This window comes from Aotus nancymaae, unplaced genomic scaffold, assembly GCF_030222135.1.
Source record: "Aotus nancymaae isolate 86718 unplaced genomic scaffold, 86718_ANA_hifiasm-v0.15.2.pri h1tg000004l, whole genome shotgun sequence".
NCBI classification, from domain to species: domain Eukaryota; kingdom Metazoa; phylum Chordata; class Mammalia; order Primates; family Aotidae; genus Aotus; species Aotus nancymaae.
In genome coordinates, this window is record NW_026988415.1 from 66,024,921 (window position 1) to 66,046,070 (window position 21,150).

The 21,150-nt window shown below is 40.4% G+C and overlaps 1 protein-coding gene across 1 annotated transcript in view; it reads left to right on the top strand.

The window, feature by feature from the left end:
* The window catches only part of MAGT1 (magnesium transporter 1), a 68,180-nt gene extending 52,799 nt beyond the window's left edge, over positions 1-15,381 (top strand). The window contains exons 8-10 of the mRNA XM_064362916.1: positions 3,302-3,376; positions 9,916-10,006; positions 12,492-15,381. Coding sequence (XP_064218986.1) covers positions 3,302-3,376; positions 9,916-10,006; positions 12,492-12,507 — 182 coding nt within the window. The 3' untranslated portion in view covers positions 12,508-15,381. The remainder of the gene's footprint in view (positions 1-3,301; positions 3,377-9,915; positions 10,007-12,491) is intronic.
* Positions 15,382-21,150: the final 5,769 nt, after the last annotated feature.

Here is a 21,150-nt window from a genome sequence, read left to right on the forward strand (position 1 = left end):
ATGCCTGGCCTTCTGCTAGCTTTTAATAGCCTAGTTGTTTTATGTTATGGAATACTGCTTCCTCTATTTCTGCTCAGTTCTCCTAGAGTAACATTTAATCAGGACTGTGTAATTTATGTATTGTTTATATTTGTCACTGGAGTGTTATCTTGTCCATGTTAGAATCTTTATGTTGTTCAGCTTTTTATTTCCAACAGTTTATAGTGCCTGCCATATAGTAGACAGTGTTAGTAAACTTTAAAGATTCAGTAAATGAAATAAAACAATATATGTGGAAGGGCATCATAGCTCTTGACAGCTAAGAACAGTACACAAAAGACCTTGAGGTATTTAGCAAGACAGAAAGCTCATTCAAAGAAAAAGCACATAAACCATGATACAAAGACAAGCTTTCCCCAGAACAAGTCTCAGTCATTAATCAGAGAGTACCCAGTAATCAAAGCTTATAGAAATGATCAATCTTTGGTTGGGTGCGGTGGCTTACACCTGTAATCCCAGCACTTTGGGAGGCCGAGGCAAGTGGATCACCTGAGGTCAGGAGTTCGAGACCAGCCTGTTCAACATGGCAAAACCCCACCTCTACTCAAAATATAAAAATTAACCAGGCATGATGGTGTGCGCCTGTAATCCCAGCTACTCAGGAGGCAGAGGCGGAGGTTGCAGTGAGCCAAGATCATGCCACTGTACTTCAGCCTGGGCGACAGAGAAAAACTTCGTCCCAAAAAGAAAGAGAGAAGAGAGAGAATCTTTGCACAAACCTGGATATAAAGAACTCAAAAAAAATTGCTGGAGAAGAGACTTGGCTGAACAACTAAAAACATGATGAATGGACATCATCCTTAACAAGAGGCTATTGAAGAAAGAATGCAAGATGGTGCACAGGCACAGTGGTTCATGTCTGTAATTCCAGCACTTTGGGAGGCTGAGGCTGGAGAATTGTTTGAGCCCAGGAGTTTGAGACCAGCCTGGGCAACATAGTGAGACTCTGTCTCTACCGTAAAAAAATCAACCAAACTAACCTGGCATGGTAGCATGCACTTGTAGTCCCAGCTACTGAGGACGCTGAGGCAGGATGATCTCTTGAGCTTAGGAGGTGAAGGTTGCAGTGAGTTGTGATTATTCCACTGCACTCCAGCCTGGGTGACAGCAAGACCCTGTCTCAAACAAAACAAAAAAATTTTAAAAAGAATGCAAATTGGTAATGAAGGGATGAAAAGTCAAATTTTAGAGCCAATTCTAAATTCAGGCCTCATCTAAATACATATTTTTCCCTTTCTGCTTAATGATACCCACATGTGGTAGCATACAGTGTGTATGTATATATGCAGAATTGATTTGGGAGTGTTTTAGTGCTGTTAGTATTCACTAAACTGCAGGGTGAATCTGTCTCTCTTTTCTACTAGAACATTCTATTTGCTTTAAAATTTGAATTTGCTTATTTTAACATTTAACCATGCCATCTGTTGCCTATTTGCATGGGTAATTCTATTTTGTATTTATGTAGCTCCCATTAAGCTGAATAAAAGTGTGATCATGGCGTGTGTGGGATTTTTCTTTTCTTTTTTTGAGATGGAGTCTTGCTCTGTCTCCCAGGATGGAGTGCAGTGGCGCCATCTCGGCTCACTGCAACCTCTGCCTTCTGGGTTCAAGCAGTTCTCCTGCCTCAGCCTCCCAAGTAGCTGGGATTACAGGCACCTGCCACCATATCCAGCTAATTTTTGTATTTTTAGTAGAGACGGGGTTTTGTCATGTTGGCCAGGCTAGTCTTGAACTCCTGACCTCAGGCGATCCACCTGCCTCGGCCTCCCAAAGTGCTGGGATTACGGCGTGAGCCACCATGCATGGCTGGAATTTTTCTTTTTTATTAGAATAGGATAAAATTAGGTTAGTAGTAATTTATGCTTTTTTTAATTGCATTTTAGGTTTTGGGGTACATGTGAAGAACATGCAAGATTGTTGCATAGGTGCATACGTGGCAGTGTGATTTGCTGCCTTCCTCCCCTTCACCTATATCTGGCATTTCTCCCCATGCTATCTCTCCCCAACTCCCCACCCCCTGCTGTCCCTCCCCTATTTCCCTGCAACAGACCCCAGTGTGTAGTGCTCCCCTCCCTGTGTCCATGTGTTAATTTATGCTTTAAAGGCTAATTATTCATGCACTTGGCATCTTGCCACAGGAAAAAATTAAAAAATAAAGTATTGAAAATCTGGAGAATTTTGAGACAGGGTCTAGTTCTGTCATGCAGGCTGGAGTGCAGTGGTATGATCACAGCTCACTACAGCCTCAATCTCCCAGACTCAAGTGATCCTACCTCAGCCTCCTGTGCAGCTAGGACAACAGGTATGTGCCACCATGCCTGGCTAATTTTTTGTATTTATTTGTAGAGACAGGGTCTCACCATGTTGCCCAAGCTGGTCTCGAACTCCTAGACTTAAGCAATCTGCCCACTTCGGCCTCCCAAACTGTTGGGATTACAGGTGTGAACCAATAAATCCACCCAGGAGAAATTTTTGAGAAATTAATTTTCAAATGAAAAGTAGTTACTATTCTCCCTAAATGTTATATATTTCAAACATGTTCTTTAGGGGAGGTGGGGTGAAATATTCAAAATGGCTATTTAGGGCTGGACACGGTAGCTCACACCTGTAATCCCAGCAGTTTGGGAGCCCAAGGAAGGTGGATTGCTTGAGGTCAAGGGTTCAAGATCAGCCTGGGCAATGTGGCAAAACCCCGTCTCTACAAAAAAGTGTGTGTGTGTGTGTGTGTGTGTGTACAAAATTTAGCTGGGCATGGTGATGAGAACTTGTACTTGCAGCTACTCAGGAGGCTGAGGTGGGGGAGTGGCCTGAGCCTGGAAGGTCAAGGTTGTAGTGAGCTGAGATTGCGCCATTGCACTCCAGCCTGGGTGACAGAGCCAGACCCTGTCTCAAAAAAAAAAAAAAGTCTGTTTAATATTTTTAAATGTGTTTGAGGTCAGGGCAATAACTAAATGTCCAGACAGTTTATTTCAAAGTGCAATTTCAGGAAAATTCATATTTTATCTGTAAGTTATAGTGGGACATTTGTTTAAAATATCAATTTTTCTTTGCACAAATGAAGTAATCTTCCAATTTTAATTTTTTATATCTTTATAGTAAATAATTGTCATCCTGTATAGATACAAGATTCCTTATTTTGTTTTTTTATAATTAAGAGTTGAAGGTTTATATATTCATTTTAATTTTCTTCATGAAGAACTGGGAATAGTAAAATGGTGTCTTTTGTGTCTGTGTGAATTTCTCCTTAAACAATTTTTCTAAGATGGTGGAGTTACCTTAGGAATGGTGCTTTTATGTGAAGCTGCTACCTCTGACATGGATATTGGAAAGCGAAAGAGTAAGTTACCTTACTCAAAATGTAATAATGCTGCCTATAATATGGAAAAAGAGTGATCTCTTAATCACTTTTCCTCTTATGTATAAGTATGTTATTTTACCCCTTCACTACTTTTTTTCTTTTAATGTCATGTCTGTTATTAAACCCCTTTACTGTTATAAAAGTAACATATGCTCATTATAGAAAATGTAGAAAAAAACAGAAGCATGAAACATTTTGTGGGAGATACACCCATTATTCCACCACTAGAAAACTAATTATTTTTAAATTATAATATATTTCTTTCCATTTATAAAAACATCTTAAAAACTATATATATAAAATTTTGGCACTTTATACCCCCTTTTTAAACTGGAGTTTAATAACTAATAACTTTTTCTATATGCATAATTTTAAACTTATACTGTTTTTGTTTTCTTTAAGACAGGGTCTCATTCTGTCACTCGGACTGGAGTGCAGTGGCATAATCATAGCCCGCTGCAACCTCTGCTTCCTAGGCTCAAGCTGTCCTCCCACCTCAACTTCCCGAGTAGCTGGGACTACAGGCGTGTGCCACCATGCCCAGCTAGTATTTTGTACTTTTTGTAGAGATGGGGTTTTGTCACTTTGCCCAGGCTGGTCTCAAACACCTGAACTCAAGTGATCTTCCCACCTCAGCCTCCCAGAGTGTTGAGATTACAGGCATGAGCTGCCGTGCCTGGCCAACTTATATTCCATGTTGTAATTTAACTATTCTGATTTTTTAAAAACGTTTAGTTTTTTCCTAATTTCAATTATAATAATTTTTTAGTAACTATCATGATACTTTAAGCATCATTCTTTTTTTTTTTTCTTGAGACGGAGTTTTGCTCATATTACCCAGGTGGCAGTGCAGTGGTGCAATCTCAGCTCACTGCAACCCCTACCTCCCGGGTTCAAGTGATTCTTCTGCCTCAGCCTCCTGAGTAGCTGGGATTACAGGTGCCCGCCACCATGCCCGGCTAATTTTTGTGTTTTTAGTAGAGACGGGGTTTCACTATTTTAGCCAAGCTGGTCTCAAACTCCTGACCTCATGATCTGCCCACCTCAACCTCCCAAAGTGCTGGGATTACAGGCATGAGCCACTGCTCCCGGCCTCTTTTTTTAAAATTTGAGGCAGGGTCTCACTCTTTCGCCCAGGCTAGAGTATTATAGAGAGATCATAAGTCACTGCAGCCTTGACCTCCCTGGCTCAGGTGGTCCTCCCACCTCAGCCTCCCTAGTAGGTGGGACTACAAGCACGCATCGCCACACCTGGGTAATTTTTTTTTAAGAGATGGGGCCTCACTACATTGTCCAGGCTGGTCTTGAACTCCTGGACTCAAGCAGTCCTTCTGTCTTGGCCTCCCCAAATGCTGTGATTTACAGGCATGAGCCATCACACCCAGCCTATGAGTACATTTTCTTAGAGAATAAAAGACTAACTTTTCTACACTGAGCATGTTTTAATACTCAGAAAAAGTATTTTATTTTTAATTTTTGTGGGTACATAGTAGGTGTATGTATTAGTGGGATACATGGGATGTTTTGATGTAGGCATGCAATGTGTAATAGTCACATCATGGAGACTGTGGTATCCATCCCTCAAGTATTTACCCTTTGTGTCATAAACAATCCAGTTATACATTTTTAGTTATGTTTAAATGTATAGTTGTTATTGGCTATAGTTACCCTGTTGTCCTGTCAAATAGTAGGTCTTATTTATTCTTTCTTTTTTGTACCCATTAGCCATCCCGACCTCCCCCAGCATTCCCCAGCTATCCTTCCCAGCCTCTGATAACCACCCTTCTACTCTCTGTGTCCATGAGTTCAATAGTTTTGATTTTTAGATCCCACAGATAAGTGAGAACATGTGATGTTTTTCTTTCTGTACCTGAATTATTTCACTTAATGATTTCCAAGGCCAGACATGGTGGCTCACGCCTGTAATCTCAGCACTTTGGGAGACCAAGGTGGGCAGAACATTTGAGGTCAGGAGTTCTAGACTAACCTGGCCAATGTGGTGAAACCCTGTCTCTACTAAAAATACAAAAATTAGCCGGGCGTGGTGGTGGGCACCTGTAATCCCAGCTACTCGGTAGGCTGAGGCAGGAGAATTGCTTGGACCTAGGAGGTGGAGGTTGCAGTGAGCCGAGCTGGCACCACTGCACTCCAGCCTGGGTGACCGAGCAAGACTCCGTCTCAAAAATAATAATCATAATAATTTCTAGTTCCATCCATATTGTTGCAAGTGACAGGATCTTATTTTTTTATGACTGAATAGTACTCCATTGTATATATGTACCATGTTTTCTTTATCCATTCATCTATTGATGGACACTTAGGTTGCTTCCAAATGTTGGTTATTGGGAACAATGCTGCAACAAACATGGGAGTACAGATATCTCTTCGACACTGGTTTGTTTTTCCGTGGATATATACCCAAGCAGCGGGATCGCTGGATCATATGGTAGCTCAATTTTTAATTTTTTGAGGAACCTTCAAACTGTTCTCCTTCGTGGTTATACTAACTTACATTCCCACCAACAGTGTACAAGGGTTCCCTTCTCTCCACATCCTCGCCAGCATTTGTTATTGCCTGTCTTTTGGATATAAGCCATTTGAACTGGGGTGAAAGGATAGATATCTCATTGCTGTTTTTGTTTGCATTTCTCTGATGATCAGTGATGTTGAATAGCTTTTTATATGCCTATTTTTCATTTGTATGTCTTCCTTGGAGAAATGTCTATTGAGATATTTTATGTTTTTTGATTAATTAGATTTTTTTTCCCGTAGAGTTGTTTGAGCTCCTTATATATTCTGGTTATTAACCCCTTGTCAGATGGGTACTGTGCAAATATTTTCTCCCATTCTGTGGATTGACTCCTCACTTTGTTGATTGTATTCTTTGCTCTGCAGAAGCTTTTTACCTTGATGTGATCCCATTTGTTCATTTTTGCTTTGGTTGCCTGCACTTCTGGGGTGTTAATCAAGAAATTTTTGCCCAGACCAATGTCCTGGAGAGTTTCCCCAATGTTTTCTTGTAGTTGTTTCATATTAATAGTTTGTAGTCTTAGGCCAGGCACAGTGGCTCACACCTGTAATCCCAACACTTTGGGAGGCCAAGGCGGGCAGATCACTTGAGGCCAAGAGTTCCAGACCATCCTGGTCAACATGGCGAAACCCTGTCTCTAGTAAAAATAGAAAAATTAGCTGGGTGTGGTAGCATGTGCTTGTAACCCCAGCTACTAGGGAGGCTGAGGCAGGAAAATCACTTGAACCCAGGAGGCAAAGGTTGCAGTGAGCTGAGATCACACCATCACACGGAAGTCTGGGCGACAGAGCAAGACTAAAAAAAAATGGTTTGCAGTCTTAGATTTAAGTCCTTAATCCACTTTGAGTTGATTTTTTTATATGGTAAGAGATAGGGGTCTAGTTTTGTTCTGGCTATGGATATCCAGTTCTCCCAGCACCTTTTATTGAAGAGACTGCAATTTCCCCAGTGTGTGTTCTTGGCAGCTCTGTCGAAAATGAGTTCACTGTAGGTGTATGGGTTTGTTTCTGAGTTCTCTCTTCTGTTCCATTAGTCTGTGTGTCTGTTTTTATACCAGTACCATGCTGTTTTGGTTACTATAACTCTCTAGTATAATTTGAAGTCAAGTAATATGATTCCTCCAGTTTTGTTCTTTTTGCTTAGGATAGCTTTGGCTATTCTTAGTCTTTTGTGATTTCATATAAATTTTGTTTTTTCTATTTCTGTGAAGTTGTCATTGGTATTTTGATAGGAATTGCATTGAATCTGTAGATTGCTTTGGATATTACAGACATTTTAACAACATCGATTCTTCCAATCCGCAAACATGAAATATCTTTCCATTTTTTGATGTCCTCTTCAATTTCTTTCAGCAGTGTTTTATAGTTTTCATTATAGAGTTCTTTTACTTCTTTGGTTAAGTTAACCCTTTTCCCATTTGCCCCAAGAATACTTCCTAGCAGGGCTTGTGGCTGCAGTATTTACCCTGAGATAACTTTGCCACAAAATATCTTGCTTTTATTATTATTTTCATATCCACTCTAACAACTTTGGGAACAAAATTGACGTAATAGATTTCACTGAGTTCAAGTGATCCACTACCATCACTGAAAACAGTGCTGTAAATAGAATAATGTACTAGATATCATTCCATTTATATTTCCATTATAGTGGTATTTCTATTTACAAAATATAGTAATTCTTGACCACTGAAAATGTCAAATCATAGAAAATGTAGCATTCCATGTGTAATGTTAACATTGTTCTCAAACAGTTGTTGGCCAGAGATTCATTTGATGAATCCGATTTTACCGAAGTAGATGATTCTGATGATTCAGATGATTCTGATGTTAGTTCTGTTTGGTAACAACTCCAAGAACAGTTTTTCTGTTTTATTTTAATATTGAAAAGCAGTCAGATTTGCTTCAACCTCAAAGAGCACGATTACATTAAATGAGCCTTGGCAGCAAGCTGCACTTGTTTTTTGTAAATGAGAAAAGAATTAAAGAGAAATATTGTTTAACATTTACACATTAGCCCCTAGTCATATTGTGTGAAAATTAGAAAAAGAATTGTTCCAGCTGGGCGCGGTGGCTCACTCCTGTAATCCTAGCACTTTGGGAGGCTGAGTCAGGTGGATCACGAGGTCAGGAGTTCAAGATCAGCCTGGCCAATATGACGAAACCCCATCTCTACTAAGAATACAAAAACTAGCCAGGCATAGTGGTGCACACCTGTAATCCCAGCTACTCAGGAGCATGAGGCAGGAGAATCACTTGAACCCCGGGGGTGGAGTTCACAGTGAACTGAGATCACACCACTACACTCCAGCCTGGGCAACAGAGCAAGACTCTGTCTCAAAAAAAAAAAAAGGAAAGAAAAAGAAAAAGAATTGTTCCATAAGTAAAACAAAACTGAAAAATTGATTTTCTTTTTTTTCTTTTTCTTTTTTTTTTTAAAGACAGAGTCTCATTCTGTTGCCCAGGCTGAAGTGCAGTGGCGTGATTGATCTCTGCTCACTGCAACCTCTGCTGCCCAGGTTCAAGTGATTTTCCTGCCTCAGCCTCCTGAGTAGCTGGGATTACAGGCACCTGCCACTGTGGCTGGCTAATTATTTGGTAGTTTTTAGTAGAGACGAGGTTTCACCGTATTGGCCAGGCTGGTCTCGAACTGCTGACCTCGTGATCCGCCCACCTTGGCCTCCCAAAGTGCTGGGATTACAGGCATGAGCCACTGTGCCTGGCCAAAAGTTGATTTCTTATCAGTCACTAAGTATGATTCCCTAGAGAAAGCTTGTCAGGTCTGTAGGCTGCATGTGGCACAAATTTGTAAACTTCCTTAAAACATTATGAGATTTTCTTGCAATTTTTTTGTTTTGAGCTCATCAGCTAACATTAGTGTTAGTGTATTTTATGTGTGTCCCAGGACAGTTCTTCTCCCATTGTGGCCCCAGGAAGCCAAAAGATTGGACACCTCTGCCCTAGAGTTTCCATTGCTGTTGGACACATGCTTTCCTTTATCCCTATCTCTGTAGTTCTTAGCCATTTTTATTCCACGGATTCAAAGAACCTCTGGTCATGGCAATGTATACTTGAGTATTTGGGGATTAGTATCTGTAGTTCAGTTTAGTAACTGCTGTGCTAAAGTAGAATATGTGGGATTAGTGGAGAGACCTATGAATCTAGAGCTAAGGATCAGAAATTTTTTTCTCATTCAAATAAGGGATCCATGTTGATTGAGTTACATATATAAGGCTGTGTAGTTACCTGTGCATGAATAAAGTACTTTCAATGAGGCTATCACAATGATGTCATCAGATGTCTAAGTCAATATTTATCGATAATACTACAAGCCACTTTTAGGGGTTTTAAAGTTTAATAAATAAGCCGGGCACAGTGACTCACACCTGTAATCTCAGCTTTTTGGGAGGCTGAGATAGGAAGATCACTTGAGCCTAGGTGATCAACACCAACCAGCCTGGGCAACATAGTGAGACACCGTCTCCTCAAAAAAAAAAAAAAAAAAAAAATTAGCCAGGTATGGTGGCACACATCTGTAGTCCCAGCTACTCGCGAGGCTGCAGTGGGAGGATTGCTTCAGCCTAGGAGGTTGAGACTGCAGTGAGCTGTGATTGTGCCCACTGCACTTCAGCCTGGGCAACAAAGCAAGACCCTATCTCAAAAAAAAAAAAAAAAAAAAGGTAATTTTCTTGTCAGTAGTAAGACAGTGTTTCTAACAGTAAACTATTGAGTGTAATGGCTTTAAAAGAATTCACACATTTGAATTTACATAATTATGTAAAGGAGTTACTCTATTATATGATAATGGAGCAAATTAAAGGGGAAGGCACATTCCTGAAGATTAAGAAATGAGGATGAAAATTGTTGAAAAGTTGAGATTTATCAATAATGTATACCCCCCTTCCTTTTCACTCTCTGAAAGTATAGACTGCCCTGGTTAGTTAATATATTCAACTTGCTCATTTTACTCTCCTTTTATTTTTCTGCAGTAATGTGTGTGGCTGGTATTGGACTTGTTGTATTATTCTTCAGTTGGATGCTCTCTATTTTTAGATCTAAATATCATGGATACCCATACAGGTATGATTCTTACTTTTTATTTATAAAGTGATTGCCAACACTTGGAATGATTAGAGTTGATATTACTTTATAATACCCTTCTTTTTGCTTTACTTCCAAACTATTTTAGCTTCTAAAGGAAAGACCATAGGCTTTATTTTTATTCATCTATTTATTTTTATTTTTTTGAGATGGAGTTTCACTCTTGTTGCCCAGGCTGGAGTGCAATGGTACAATCTCGGCTCACTGCAACCTCCGCCTCCCGGGTTCAAGTGATTCTTCTGCCTCAGCCTCCCAGTAGCTCAAATTACAGGCATGTGCCACCATGCCCAGCTAATTTTGTGTTTTTAGTAGAAACAGGGTTTCACCATGTTGGTCAGGATGGTCTTGAACTCCTGACTTCAAGTGATCTACCTGCCTTGGCCTCCCAAAGTGCTGGGATTATAGTGGGGAGCCGCGTCCGGCCTATTCATTTATCTTTAGAGACAGGGCCTTGTTCTGTCACTCAGGCAGAAGTATAGTGGCGTGTTCATAGTTCATTGTAACCTTGAACTCCTGAGTTCATGCAATCATTTCACCTCAGCTTCCCAAGTAGCTAGGACTACAGTTGCACATGACCACACCCAGCTAATATTTTTATTTTTTGTAAAGATAGAGTCTTGCTATGTTGCCCAGCCTGGTCTTGAACTCCTGACCACAAGCAATTCTGCTCAGCCTCCCAGAGAGCTGGAATTATAGGCATTAGCCACCATGCTCAGACAGCTGTAATTCAGATATGTTGCATATAAATTTAAGATAATTGGCCAGGCACGGTGGCTCACGCCTGTAATCCCAGCACTTTGGGAGGCCGAGGTGGGTGGATCACAAGGTCAAGAGATCGAGACCATCCTGGTCAACATGGTGAAACCCCGTCTCTACTAAAAATACAAAAAATTAGCTGGGCATGGTGGCGCGTGCCTGTAATCCCAGCTACTCAGGAGGCTGAGGCAGGAGAATTGCCTGAACCCAGGAGGCGGAGGTTTGCGGTGAGCCAAGATCGCGCCATTGCACTCCAGCCTGGGTAACAAGAGCAAAACTCCTTCTCAAAAAAAAAAAAAAAAAAATTTAAGATAATTATAATGGACAATATTTGTATGTGATTTCTTAGGAACATCTTTTAGGTTTATTCTGCCATCACCTAATTTATTCTAGAAATCTCTATAATACATAATGATTAGAACATTTTATACCATTATCTATTCACATAGCTCCTTGTCTGCATACTATACTTTCTTTTGAAGAAGAAATTATTTTTTAAATGTTTTTAAAAACTTCTCACCTCTACATTTTTTTTTTTTTTTTAGAAATAAAGTGCCACTGGACTCCAGTGTGGGTAATAGAGTGAGACCCCATCTCAAAAATAATAATTATAATATGTATCCTCTACAGAATAATAACTGGGACGTGAGGGTAATTTTGCTGGGACTTCTGTTAATTATTTGATCAGCAGTGTTGATTCAATAGCAGGGTCATGTGCCTGTAGTCCCAGCTACTCAGAAGGCTAAGGCAGGATGTTCACTTGAGCCTGGGAGTCCCAGACCAGACTGAGCAACATAGTGAGACCCCATCTCTAAAAAAAAAAAAAAACCAAAAAAAAATATATATATATATATATATTTTTTTTTTTTTTTGAGACGGAGTTTCGCTCTTGATACCCAGTCTGGAGTGCAATGGCGCGATCTCGGCTCACCACAACCTCCGCCTCCTGGGTTCAGGCAATTCTCCTGCCTCAGCCTCCTGAGTAGCTGGGATTACAGGCACGCACCACCGTGCCCAGCTAATTTTTTGTATTAGTAGAGACGGGGTTTCACCATGTTGACCAGGATGATCTCGATCTCTTGACCTCGTGATCCACCCGCCTCGGCCTCCCAAAGTGCTGGGATTACAGGCTTGAGCCACCGCGCCCGGCCGAAAAAAAATTATTAATTAGTGACTCTATTCAGGAGATATTTTAACTTGAGGTTATTCTGTTTCCTTTTGTCATAAGACTAACGGGTTTCTCAGTGTTTCTCAGATTTTGTTATTGATGCCCAAAGATGATCACATATGTACAAAAATGCTTTTTTTTTTTTTTTTTTTGAGACGGAATTTCGCTCTTGTTACCCAGGCTGGAGTGCAGTGGCGTGATCTCGGCTCACTGCAACCTCCGCCTCCTGGGTTCAGGCAATTCTCCTGCCTCAGCCTCCTGAGTAGCTGGGATTACAGACACGTACCACCATGCCCAGCTAATTTTTTGTATTTTTAGTAGAGATGGGGTTTCACCATGTTGACCAGGATGGTCTCGATCTCTTGACCTCGTGATCCACCTACCTTGGCCTCCCAAAGTGCTGGGATTACAGGCATGAGCCACCGCGCCCGGCCCAAAAATGCTCTTTTATCTGTTAAAACCAAGATACTGCTTAGTGGTTAGAAGTAAAGCCTACTTTTCTTTCAGATACTAATAGATTGGTATATATTTTTGTTTCAGCTTTCTGATGAGTTAAAAAGGATTCCAGAAATACACAGACACTGGAGTACTGGAAACTGAAAAACAAAAGTCATGTGTGTTTGAAAAGAAAAATGCAACTTGTATATTTTGTATTACCTCTTTTTTTCAAGTGATTTAAATAGTTAATCATTTAACCAAAGATGATGTGTAGTGCCTTAACAAGCAATTTTCCGTCAAAATCATGAGGTATTTGAAAATGATTCTCCTCTTAACTTTCTCTTCCCAGTGAACTTTATGGAACATTTAATTTAGTAGAAGTAAGTATATTATAAAATTGGTAAAACTACTACTTTGTTTTAGTTAGAACAAAGTTCAAAACTACTTTAGTTAACTTGATCATCTGATTTTATATTGCCTTATCCAAAGATGGGGAAAGTAAGTCCTGACTCAGTGTTCCCACATATGCCTGTTACAGATAACTACATCAGAAATTCATTCTTAGCTTTTCCATCTTTGCATGGATGTGTATACTTTACACATCTTTCCTTTTGGGTAGAGAAATTATATGTGCCATATGGTCTTCTGAAAATGGAACAGCATTCTTCAGAGCACAAGTCTAGCCCTCAGAAAGACAGTTCTCCTCCTCCTTGCATATTTCCTACTGAAATACAATGCCGTCTATGATTGTGTTTGTTTTGTTTTGTTTTTTGTTTGTTGAGACAGCATCTCTCTGTGTCACACAGGCTGGAGTGCAGCGGTGTGAACCTGACTGACTGCAAACTCTGCCTCCCAGGTTCAAGCGATTCTCCTGCCTTAGCCTCCCAAGTAGCTGGGATTTACAGATGTGCACCACTATGCCAGGCTAATTTTTATATTTTTAGTAGAGATGGGGTTTTGACAAGTTGTTCAGGCTGGTCTTGAACTCCTGGGCTCAAGTGATAGACCCACCTTGGCCTCCCAAAGTGCGAGGATGACATGTGTGAGCTACCACACCAGCACTGCCTGTGCATCTCCATAGCTGTGAACATGAAAAAGGACCTCTATTGGGAGGCTGAGGCAGGTGGATTGCTTGAGGCCAGGAGTTCAAGACCAGCCTGGCCAACAAGGCAAAACCCCATCTCTACTAAAAATACAAAAATTAGCTGGGCTTGGTGGCTCATGCCTGTAATCCTAGCTACTTGGGAGGCTTTGGCACGAGACTCACTTAAACCTGGGAGGCGGAGATTGCAGTGAGCTGAGATCACGCCACTGCACTCCATCCTGGATGACAGAGTGAGACCTTGTCTCAAAAAAAAAAAAAGTATCTCTAAATACAGGATTATGATTTCTGCCTGAGCATAGTGTTAACTACCTTGTATTTAGAAAGATTTCAGATTCATTCCATCTCCTTAGTTTTCTTTTAAGGTGACCTATCTGTAATAAAAATATAACTTAGTGCTAAAATTAATGTAACTTATACATGGTCTAAAATGTTTCTGCAAATTAGAATTTGCCACTTATTCCATTTGTGCCTAAGAGAAAAATAGGCTCAGTTAGAAGAGGACTCCCTGGCTGGGCATGGTGGCTCATGCCTGTAGTTCCAGCACTTTGGGAGACCAAGGCAGGCGGATCACGAGGTCAGGAGATCAAGACCAGCCTGGCCAACATGGTGAAACCCCATCTCTACTAAAAATACAAAAATCAGCTGGGTGTGGTGGTGGACGCCTGTAATCCCAGATACTTGGGAGGCTGAGGCACAAGAATCACTTGAACCCAGGAGACAGAGGTTGCAGTGAGCCTAGATCTCACCACTGCACTCCAGCCTGGCAACAAAGCGAGACTCTGTTTAAAAAAAAATTAAAAAAATTAAAAGACAGAAAGAAAGAAAAGGAATCCCTTAGAATGGGAAAGGAAAATCAAAATATTGATTTGTTGCCTATTTATAGAAATTAAGTATTTCTTGAAAGCTCTTCTATGTTTTGCTGTTATGTTAGCCTTTATTCTCTTCCTTTGGGTAGAGAAACAAAGTACAAATTTGAAGGTTTTTTTTTTTTTATTTTGTCTTTTTTTTCTGTCAGTGAAAATAACCATATGTACTAACCATTTCTGTGAAGAATGTTTTCATGGTTATCATTATATCTAACTATAACCTCCCCCATAGTTATAAAGAGTAACCTGAAATGCCACTATTGTGGAAATAGGAGAATTGTAATTGTGAAAAAATAATTTCAAGGAAATCTTACAAGTATTACATTAAAAAGATACTATGACTGCCTCTTGCTATTTACCATCTAATAACTCTGCCATGTGGTTTGCAGAAAGAGATGGATATAGTAGTCTCAGAAGAAATATGTTATGTGGGTTTTTTTTTTCATTACTAGATTTCATGGATGAGGGGATATGGTTGACCTTTTATTCTTTAATGGAGCCACTTTTTGTTAATGACTCACCTGTCTGTTGTGAGATTCTGAATTCCTTATCTGCTGTTCTTATACTTGTCTCAGGCCAAATCTATGCTGTGGTTCTTATGAGACTTGTATGAAGATGCCCTGATTTGTACAGATTGACTAGGGGAATACTACTGCCATGTAATCTGTATAGTTCCAGATAATTTACCATGAACATTGGCAGAATGACAGTTTTTTGTATTTGCTTTTTATCCCTTTAAGAGCACATTCTCTATAAGGAGAAGGGCAGCATTCTGGTTAAAATCTGTGGAAAGCTAATTTACTACACTTATAAAATAGTGTTACTTTTGTGAAAATTTCAAATTAGCTTTCAGATGAAGTGCCTTAAGTAGACTCTTCATTTACTTTTCTAGTAATGGTTTAAATATCATTTGTTATGCATTTTTGAGATACTATTCAGAATGACACATTGTAGTAATAAAGATAACCAAATGTCTGGCTGTTTGCTTTTTGATCGTATCAATAAACTTTTACAATCTAAATTCTGAGTTTTTGATTACCATCTAAAGAGGAGTGATTTTTAAACACTAAGCTAGAATTTTCAAATTAAGATATTTCATTTTGAAGTTACAATTAAATTCATTTAAATTTCATATTGTCCTAAGGACAGTTTGATGGGACAATTTCTTTAAGTATTTCTGGGTTGGGATATATTCTTCTAGGAATCTATCCCTCATTAATGTTGTTACCCATTAGCTTAGTCAAAACAACCAACATCAGTAGATAAATAACTGTTTGCAATAATTGATCTACTTTTCATCCCAGACAGTGAACATTCCTTGACTAGATAATTTCCTTTTGGTAATAAAAACTTGGTTTGAAATTTACCCTGGCAGATTATCAGGTTATATGAAACTAGACAGCAGCTCATTTGCAAACATGGAGTGGAAACACTGAACAAGAAGTAGAGATCTGGCTTTTAGCCCTTGCTCTGTTTCTGTCTAGCTATATGACCAGAGGTGTCACCTGAACCTCTTTGAACCTATTTCTTTATACTAAGTAGAGTGTATTAGACTAAATTACCTTAGTAGTCTTTCCTGCTCTATTCTATTATGCAAAATATTAAAGATGCATTTAAATTTGGATAGATAATATTTTATATCCAGATTTGGTGCTGAATTAAAATTAATTGAAATGCAGGATGATCTGCAGTCAGATTTCTGAAGAAGCTAGGAAATGCTGGTGGAGGCCGTTATAACTACAAATTGTTTAATACACATTGAAATATTTTTTAGAAAGGATGCACTTGGAACTTGTATTAGACCGTTCTTGCATTGCTGTAAAGAAATACCTGAGATTGGGTAATTTTTAAAGAAAAGAGGTTTAATTGGCTTGCAGTTCTGCAGGTGTACAGGAAGCATTATGCTGGCATCTGCTCAGCTTTTGGGGAGGCCTCAGGAAACTTACAGTCATGGTGGAAGGCAAATGGGGAGCAAACACATCACATGGCCAGAGCAGGAGCAAAAAGGCGGGGAGAGTTGCCACACACTTTCCAGTGACCAGATCTTTCGGGAACTCACTATTGCAAGAACAGTACTTAAGGGATGGTACTAAACATTCATGAGAAACCTGCCCCCATCCAGCCATTTCCCACCAAGCCCCATTTCCCACCAGGCCCCACCTCCAACATCGGGAATTACAATTGAATGTGAGATTTGGGTAGGGACGGAGATCCAAACCATACTGGAACCATTATATGGAACATTATACTGGAACATTAATATGATTTTTCTTTTTTTTGAGATGGAGTCTCACATTGTCACCCAGGCTGAAGTGCAGTGGGGCAATCTCAGCTCACTGCAGCCTCTGCCTCCCAAGTTCAAGTGATTCTCATGTCTCAGCCTCCCAAGTAGCTGGGACTACAGGCAAGCACCACTCACTCCTGGCTAATTTTTGTATTTTTAGTAGAGACAGGGTTTCACCATGTTGATAAGCCTGGTCTCAAACTTTTGACATCATGTGATCCACCGATCTCAGTCTCCCAAAGTGCTAGGATTACCAGTGTGAGCTACCGCGCCCAGCCTCGAGGTCTTGATTTACATGGGTTCTGCCCGATTCTGAGCAAGAATGTGATCAGCAACTGTAATAGTATGCTGTTGCAACAAAAAGTCAAAGCCAAAAGGACCTTAGATACCATTTAAATCAGCCCCTTCATTTTGACTACTGAAGAAACCTGCCATAGAGAAGTGAAGCAATTTACTGAAGTTTATTCCAGGGAAATGCCTACAGGTTTCCTATTTAGCTGCAAATTCCCTATGGATTACATTTCAAGTGTAGATGCAAATTACTCCGTGGACACTTGGAAACCATACTGTAGTTCAACCCACAGCGCATGGGCTGCATGTGACCCAGGATGGCTTTGAATGCAACCCAACACAAATTCATAAACTTAATTAAAACATTATGAGATTTTTTTTGTGATTTTTTTTTTTTTTAGCTCATCAGCTATCATTAGTGTTAGGGTACTTTATGGGTGGCCCAAGACAATTCTTCCAATGTGGCCAACGGAAGCCAAAAGATTGGATACCGTTGCTGTAGTTCATGCTCACTGGGATTGCTTCCTGACATCTGGATTGCTGGGGGAAGAGTCCTAATGGGAGAGATGTTTCCCTAGTGAGCAGACTTCCTAAAGAAGGAGGAGTTTGATCTACCATTAATCTGTAAAAGTAGGGTTTAGGTGGGGAGACTGTATTAGCGTTCTCTAGAGGAACAGAACTAATAAGATATGAAGGGGAGTTTAGGCCGGGCATAGTGGCTCATGCCTATGATCCCAGCACTTTAAGAGGCCGAGGTGGATGGATCACTTTGAGGCCAGTACTTCGACACTTTTTTGTTTGTTTGTTTGTTTGTTTGTTTGAGACGGAGTCTCGCTCTGTTTCCCAGGCTGGAGGGCAGTGTCTCGATCTCAGGTCACCGCAACCTCTGCCTCCTGGATTCAAGCGATTCTCCTGCTTCAGCCTCCTGAGTACCTGGGATTACAGGCACATGTTACCATGCCTGGCTAACTTTTGTATTTTTAGTAGAAATGAGGTTTCATCATGTTGGCCAGGCTGGTCTTGAACTCCTGACCTTGTGATCTGCTCACCCCGGCCTCCCAAAGTGTTGGGATTACAGGTGTGAGCCACCGTGCCCAGCCAGGGGGAGTTTATTATGGAATATTGACTCTCACAAGGGACGATCACAAGGTGAAGTCCCACAGTAGGCCATCTGCAAGCCAAGGAGCAAGGAAGTCAGTCTATGTCCCAAAACCTCAAAAGTAGGGAAACCAACAGGGCAGCCTCAGTCTGTGGCTGAAGGCCCAAGAACCCCTGGCAAACCACCAGTGTAAATCCGAGAGTCTAAAAGCTGAAGAACTTGGAGTCCAATGTTCCAGGGCAGGAAGCATCCAGCACGGGAGAAAGATGAAGGCCAGAAGACAGCAAGTGAAGTCCTTCCACGTTCTTCTGCCTGCTTTATTCTAGCCACGCTGGCAGCAAATTAGATGGCGCCCACCCAGATTGAGAACAGGTCTGCCTCTCCCAGTGAATTGACTCAAATGTTAATCTCCTTTGGCAACACCCTCACGGACACACCCAGGAACAGTACTTTGCATCCTTCAATCAAGTTGATAATATTAACCATCACAGAGACAGACTTTTATTTAGAAAGGAGGCAGGAACAATCACCTAGAGATTACTCTTCAGAACTTTGTGTCTGTACATCCCCTAAACTCTGTGTTCTCACTTTGCCTGTGCATGATAAGGGAGTTAAATATGAATGCCTATCACTAATAAGAAGGGAAATGCAAATCAAAACCAGAATGAGATACCACCTTATACCATTAGGATGGCTACTATCAAAAAAACAGTCACCTGTAGTCCTAGCTACTCAGGAGGCTGAGGCAGGAAGATCGCTTGAGCCCAGGAGTTTGAAGTTAGAGTGAGCTATGATCATGCCACTGCACTCCAGCCTGAGCAACAGCAATAGCCTGTCTCTAAAACAAAAAACACCACCACAAAATATTGGCAAGGATATAGAGAATTTGTAACCTTTGTGCACCATTGGTGGAAATGTAAAATGTTGTAGCCACTATGGAAAACAATCTAGAATTGCCTCAAAATATTAAGAATCAAATTACCGGAGTTCACCAATTCTACTTTAGGGTATATACTCAAAGGAATTGAAAGCAGGGACTTGAAAAGATACTTGTATGCTCATATTCATAGTAGCATTATTCACAATAGCCGAAAGGTAGAAGCAACCCAAGTGTCCATCCGTGAATGAATAGATAGATAAAATGTGGTATATACTTACAATGGGACATTATTCAGCCTTAAAGAGGAAGCAAGTTCAGTCTACAACATGGAAGAATCTTGAGGCCATGATGCTAAGTGAAATAAGCCAGTCACAAAAAGACAAATACTGTATGATTCCACTTATATTAGGTACCTAAAGTAGTCAAATTCATAGAGACAGAAAGAAGAAAGGTGGTTGCCAGGGGCTGGGGAGAAGGGGGATTGGGGAGTCGTTTAATGGGTGTAGAGTTTCAGCTTTGCAAGATGAAAAGAGTTCTGGAAATTGGTTGCACAACAATGTGAATACACTTAACACTACTAAATATATATTTTTAAATGATTAAGCTGAGCACACTGGTGTGCATCTTAGTCCCAGCCACTCCGGAGGCTGAGGCAGGAGGATCATTTGAGCCCAGAAGTTCAAGGCTGCAGTGTGCTATGATCCTGCCTGTGAATAGCTGCTATACTCCAATGTGGGCAACATAGCAAGATCCCCATCTCCTAAAAAAAAGTTAGAATGGTAAATTTTATGCATGTTTTACTACAATTTTTTGTAATACCCGTGCCTGGACCCCAAACCTGTATTGGTACATCTCCACTGACACCAATTAGTATTTGTTCTTTCATGTGGGTCCTGAAAATATGAATACAGCTGAATAGAGTATGACTCATGGTGGAAAAATTGGGAGATGGTCTTCAGCCACTTTTGGGTGATAGTTTAAGCACATTTGGCTAAACCTTGCCTACAGCATCAGTGATGATTTGTATTAATATATTCCAATGAGTGCTTCATAAATAATGACATCCAGCTGGGAAAATCTCATTAAGATATGTCAGCTCCATCCAATATCCAGGCTCAGAAATGACCCATTTGTTTTAAACCTTCCAGCTTATTGTGCCTGCTCATGGCTTTATGACCAGTAGATGTGTCAGAGGCATTTCTAAACTCCTCCTGAAGGAAATAATTCCTAGATTTGGGCTGCCTAAGGCTTACAGAGCGATAATGGTCAATCTTTCACAGAGACAGTTACCCAAAACGTATCTTCAGCCCTAGGCATTCAGTACCGCCTTCACTCAGTGTGGAGACCACAGTCTTCAGGGAAAATAGAAAGATTTAAACCCTAAAAAGGACTCTTGCTAAACTATGCCAAGAAACATCAGAAACCTGGCTGTCTTTATTACCTGTAGCTTTATTACAAGTTAAAGTGGCCCCTAAGGGAAATCTGCAGCTCAACCCTTTTGAAATAATGTATGGAAGGCTTTTCTTAACTGCGGACCTCCTAATAGATATAGATACTTTCAAACTACAGAATTGAATGGTCAACTTAAGACAAGTGCAAAAGGCACTCCTTGAATATGGAAATCGAAGACTCCCTTCCCCCACTAAGGAAGAGAATCTTGTTACAACCCAGCTGGGAGATTGGATCCTATTAAAAACTTGGAAAGAAGGATTCCCCAGCAGATCAATTTTCCCCAAAATGAAAGGGACCCTATCAAGTTCTCTTTGGTACCCCAACTGCAGTTAAACTTCTGGGAATAAGCAGCTGAGTTCACTTATCTGGAATTAAACCTGTCTCTTATGAAGTCCCACAGGCCGACAGAGCACAAGAGACTGATCCCGTTTATTCCTGTGAACCAATCAGTGACCTCCGACTACTGTTGAGAAGATATGAAAGTGATGGGTAATAGAAAGATATGGATTGGCATTCTACTTTTGGAAAGAAGTTGGAATCATGGAGACAGTAATTTATTTACTGAGTGGGCACAGACTTTAGCCTGTCTACATAATCAAACAAACTATTGGGTATGTGAATATTTTAACAGTGGCCCAAGGGAGACCTTGCGCTTTGATAAAAACCGAATGTTGTGTGTATGTTCCAGACTATTCACGTAATATTACCCAGGCTATGAAAGCTTTAGACATTCATATCTCTGCCATTGATGTCCTGTCAGTCGACCCTATATTGGCTTGGTTCT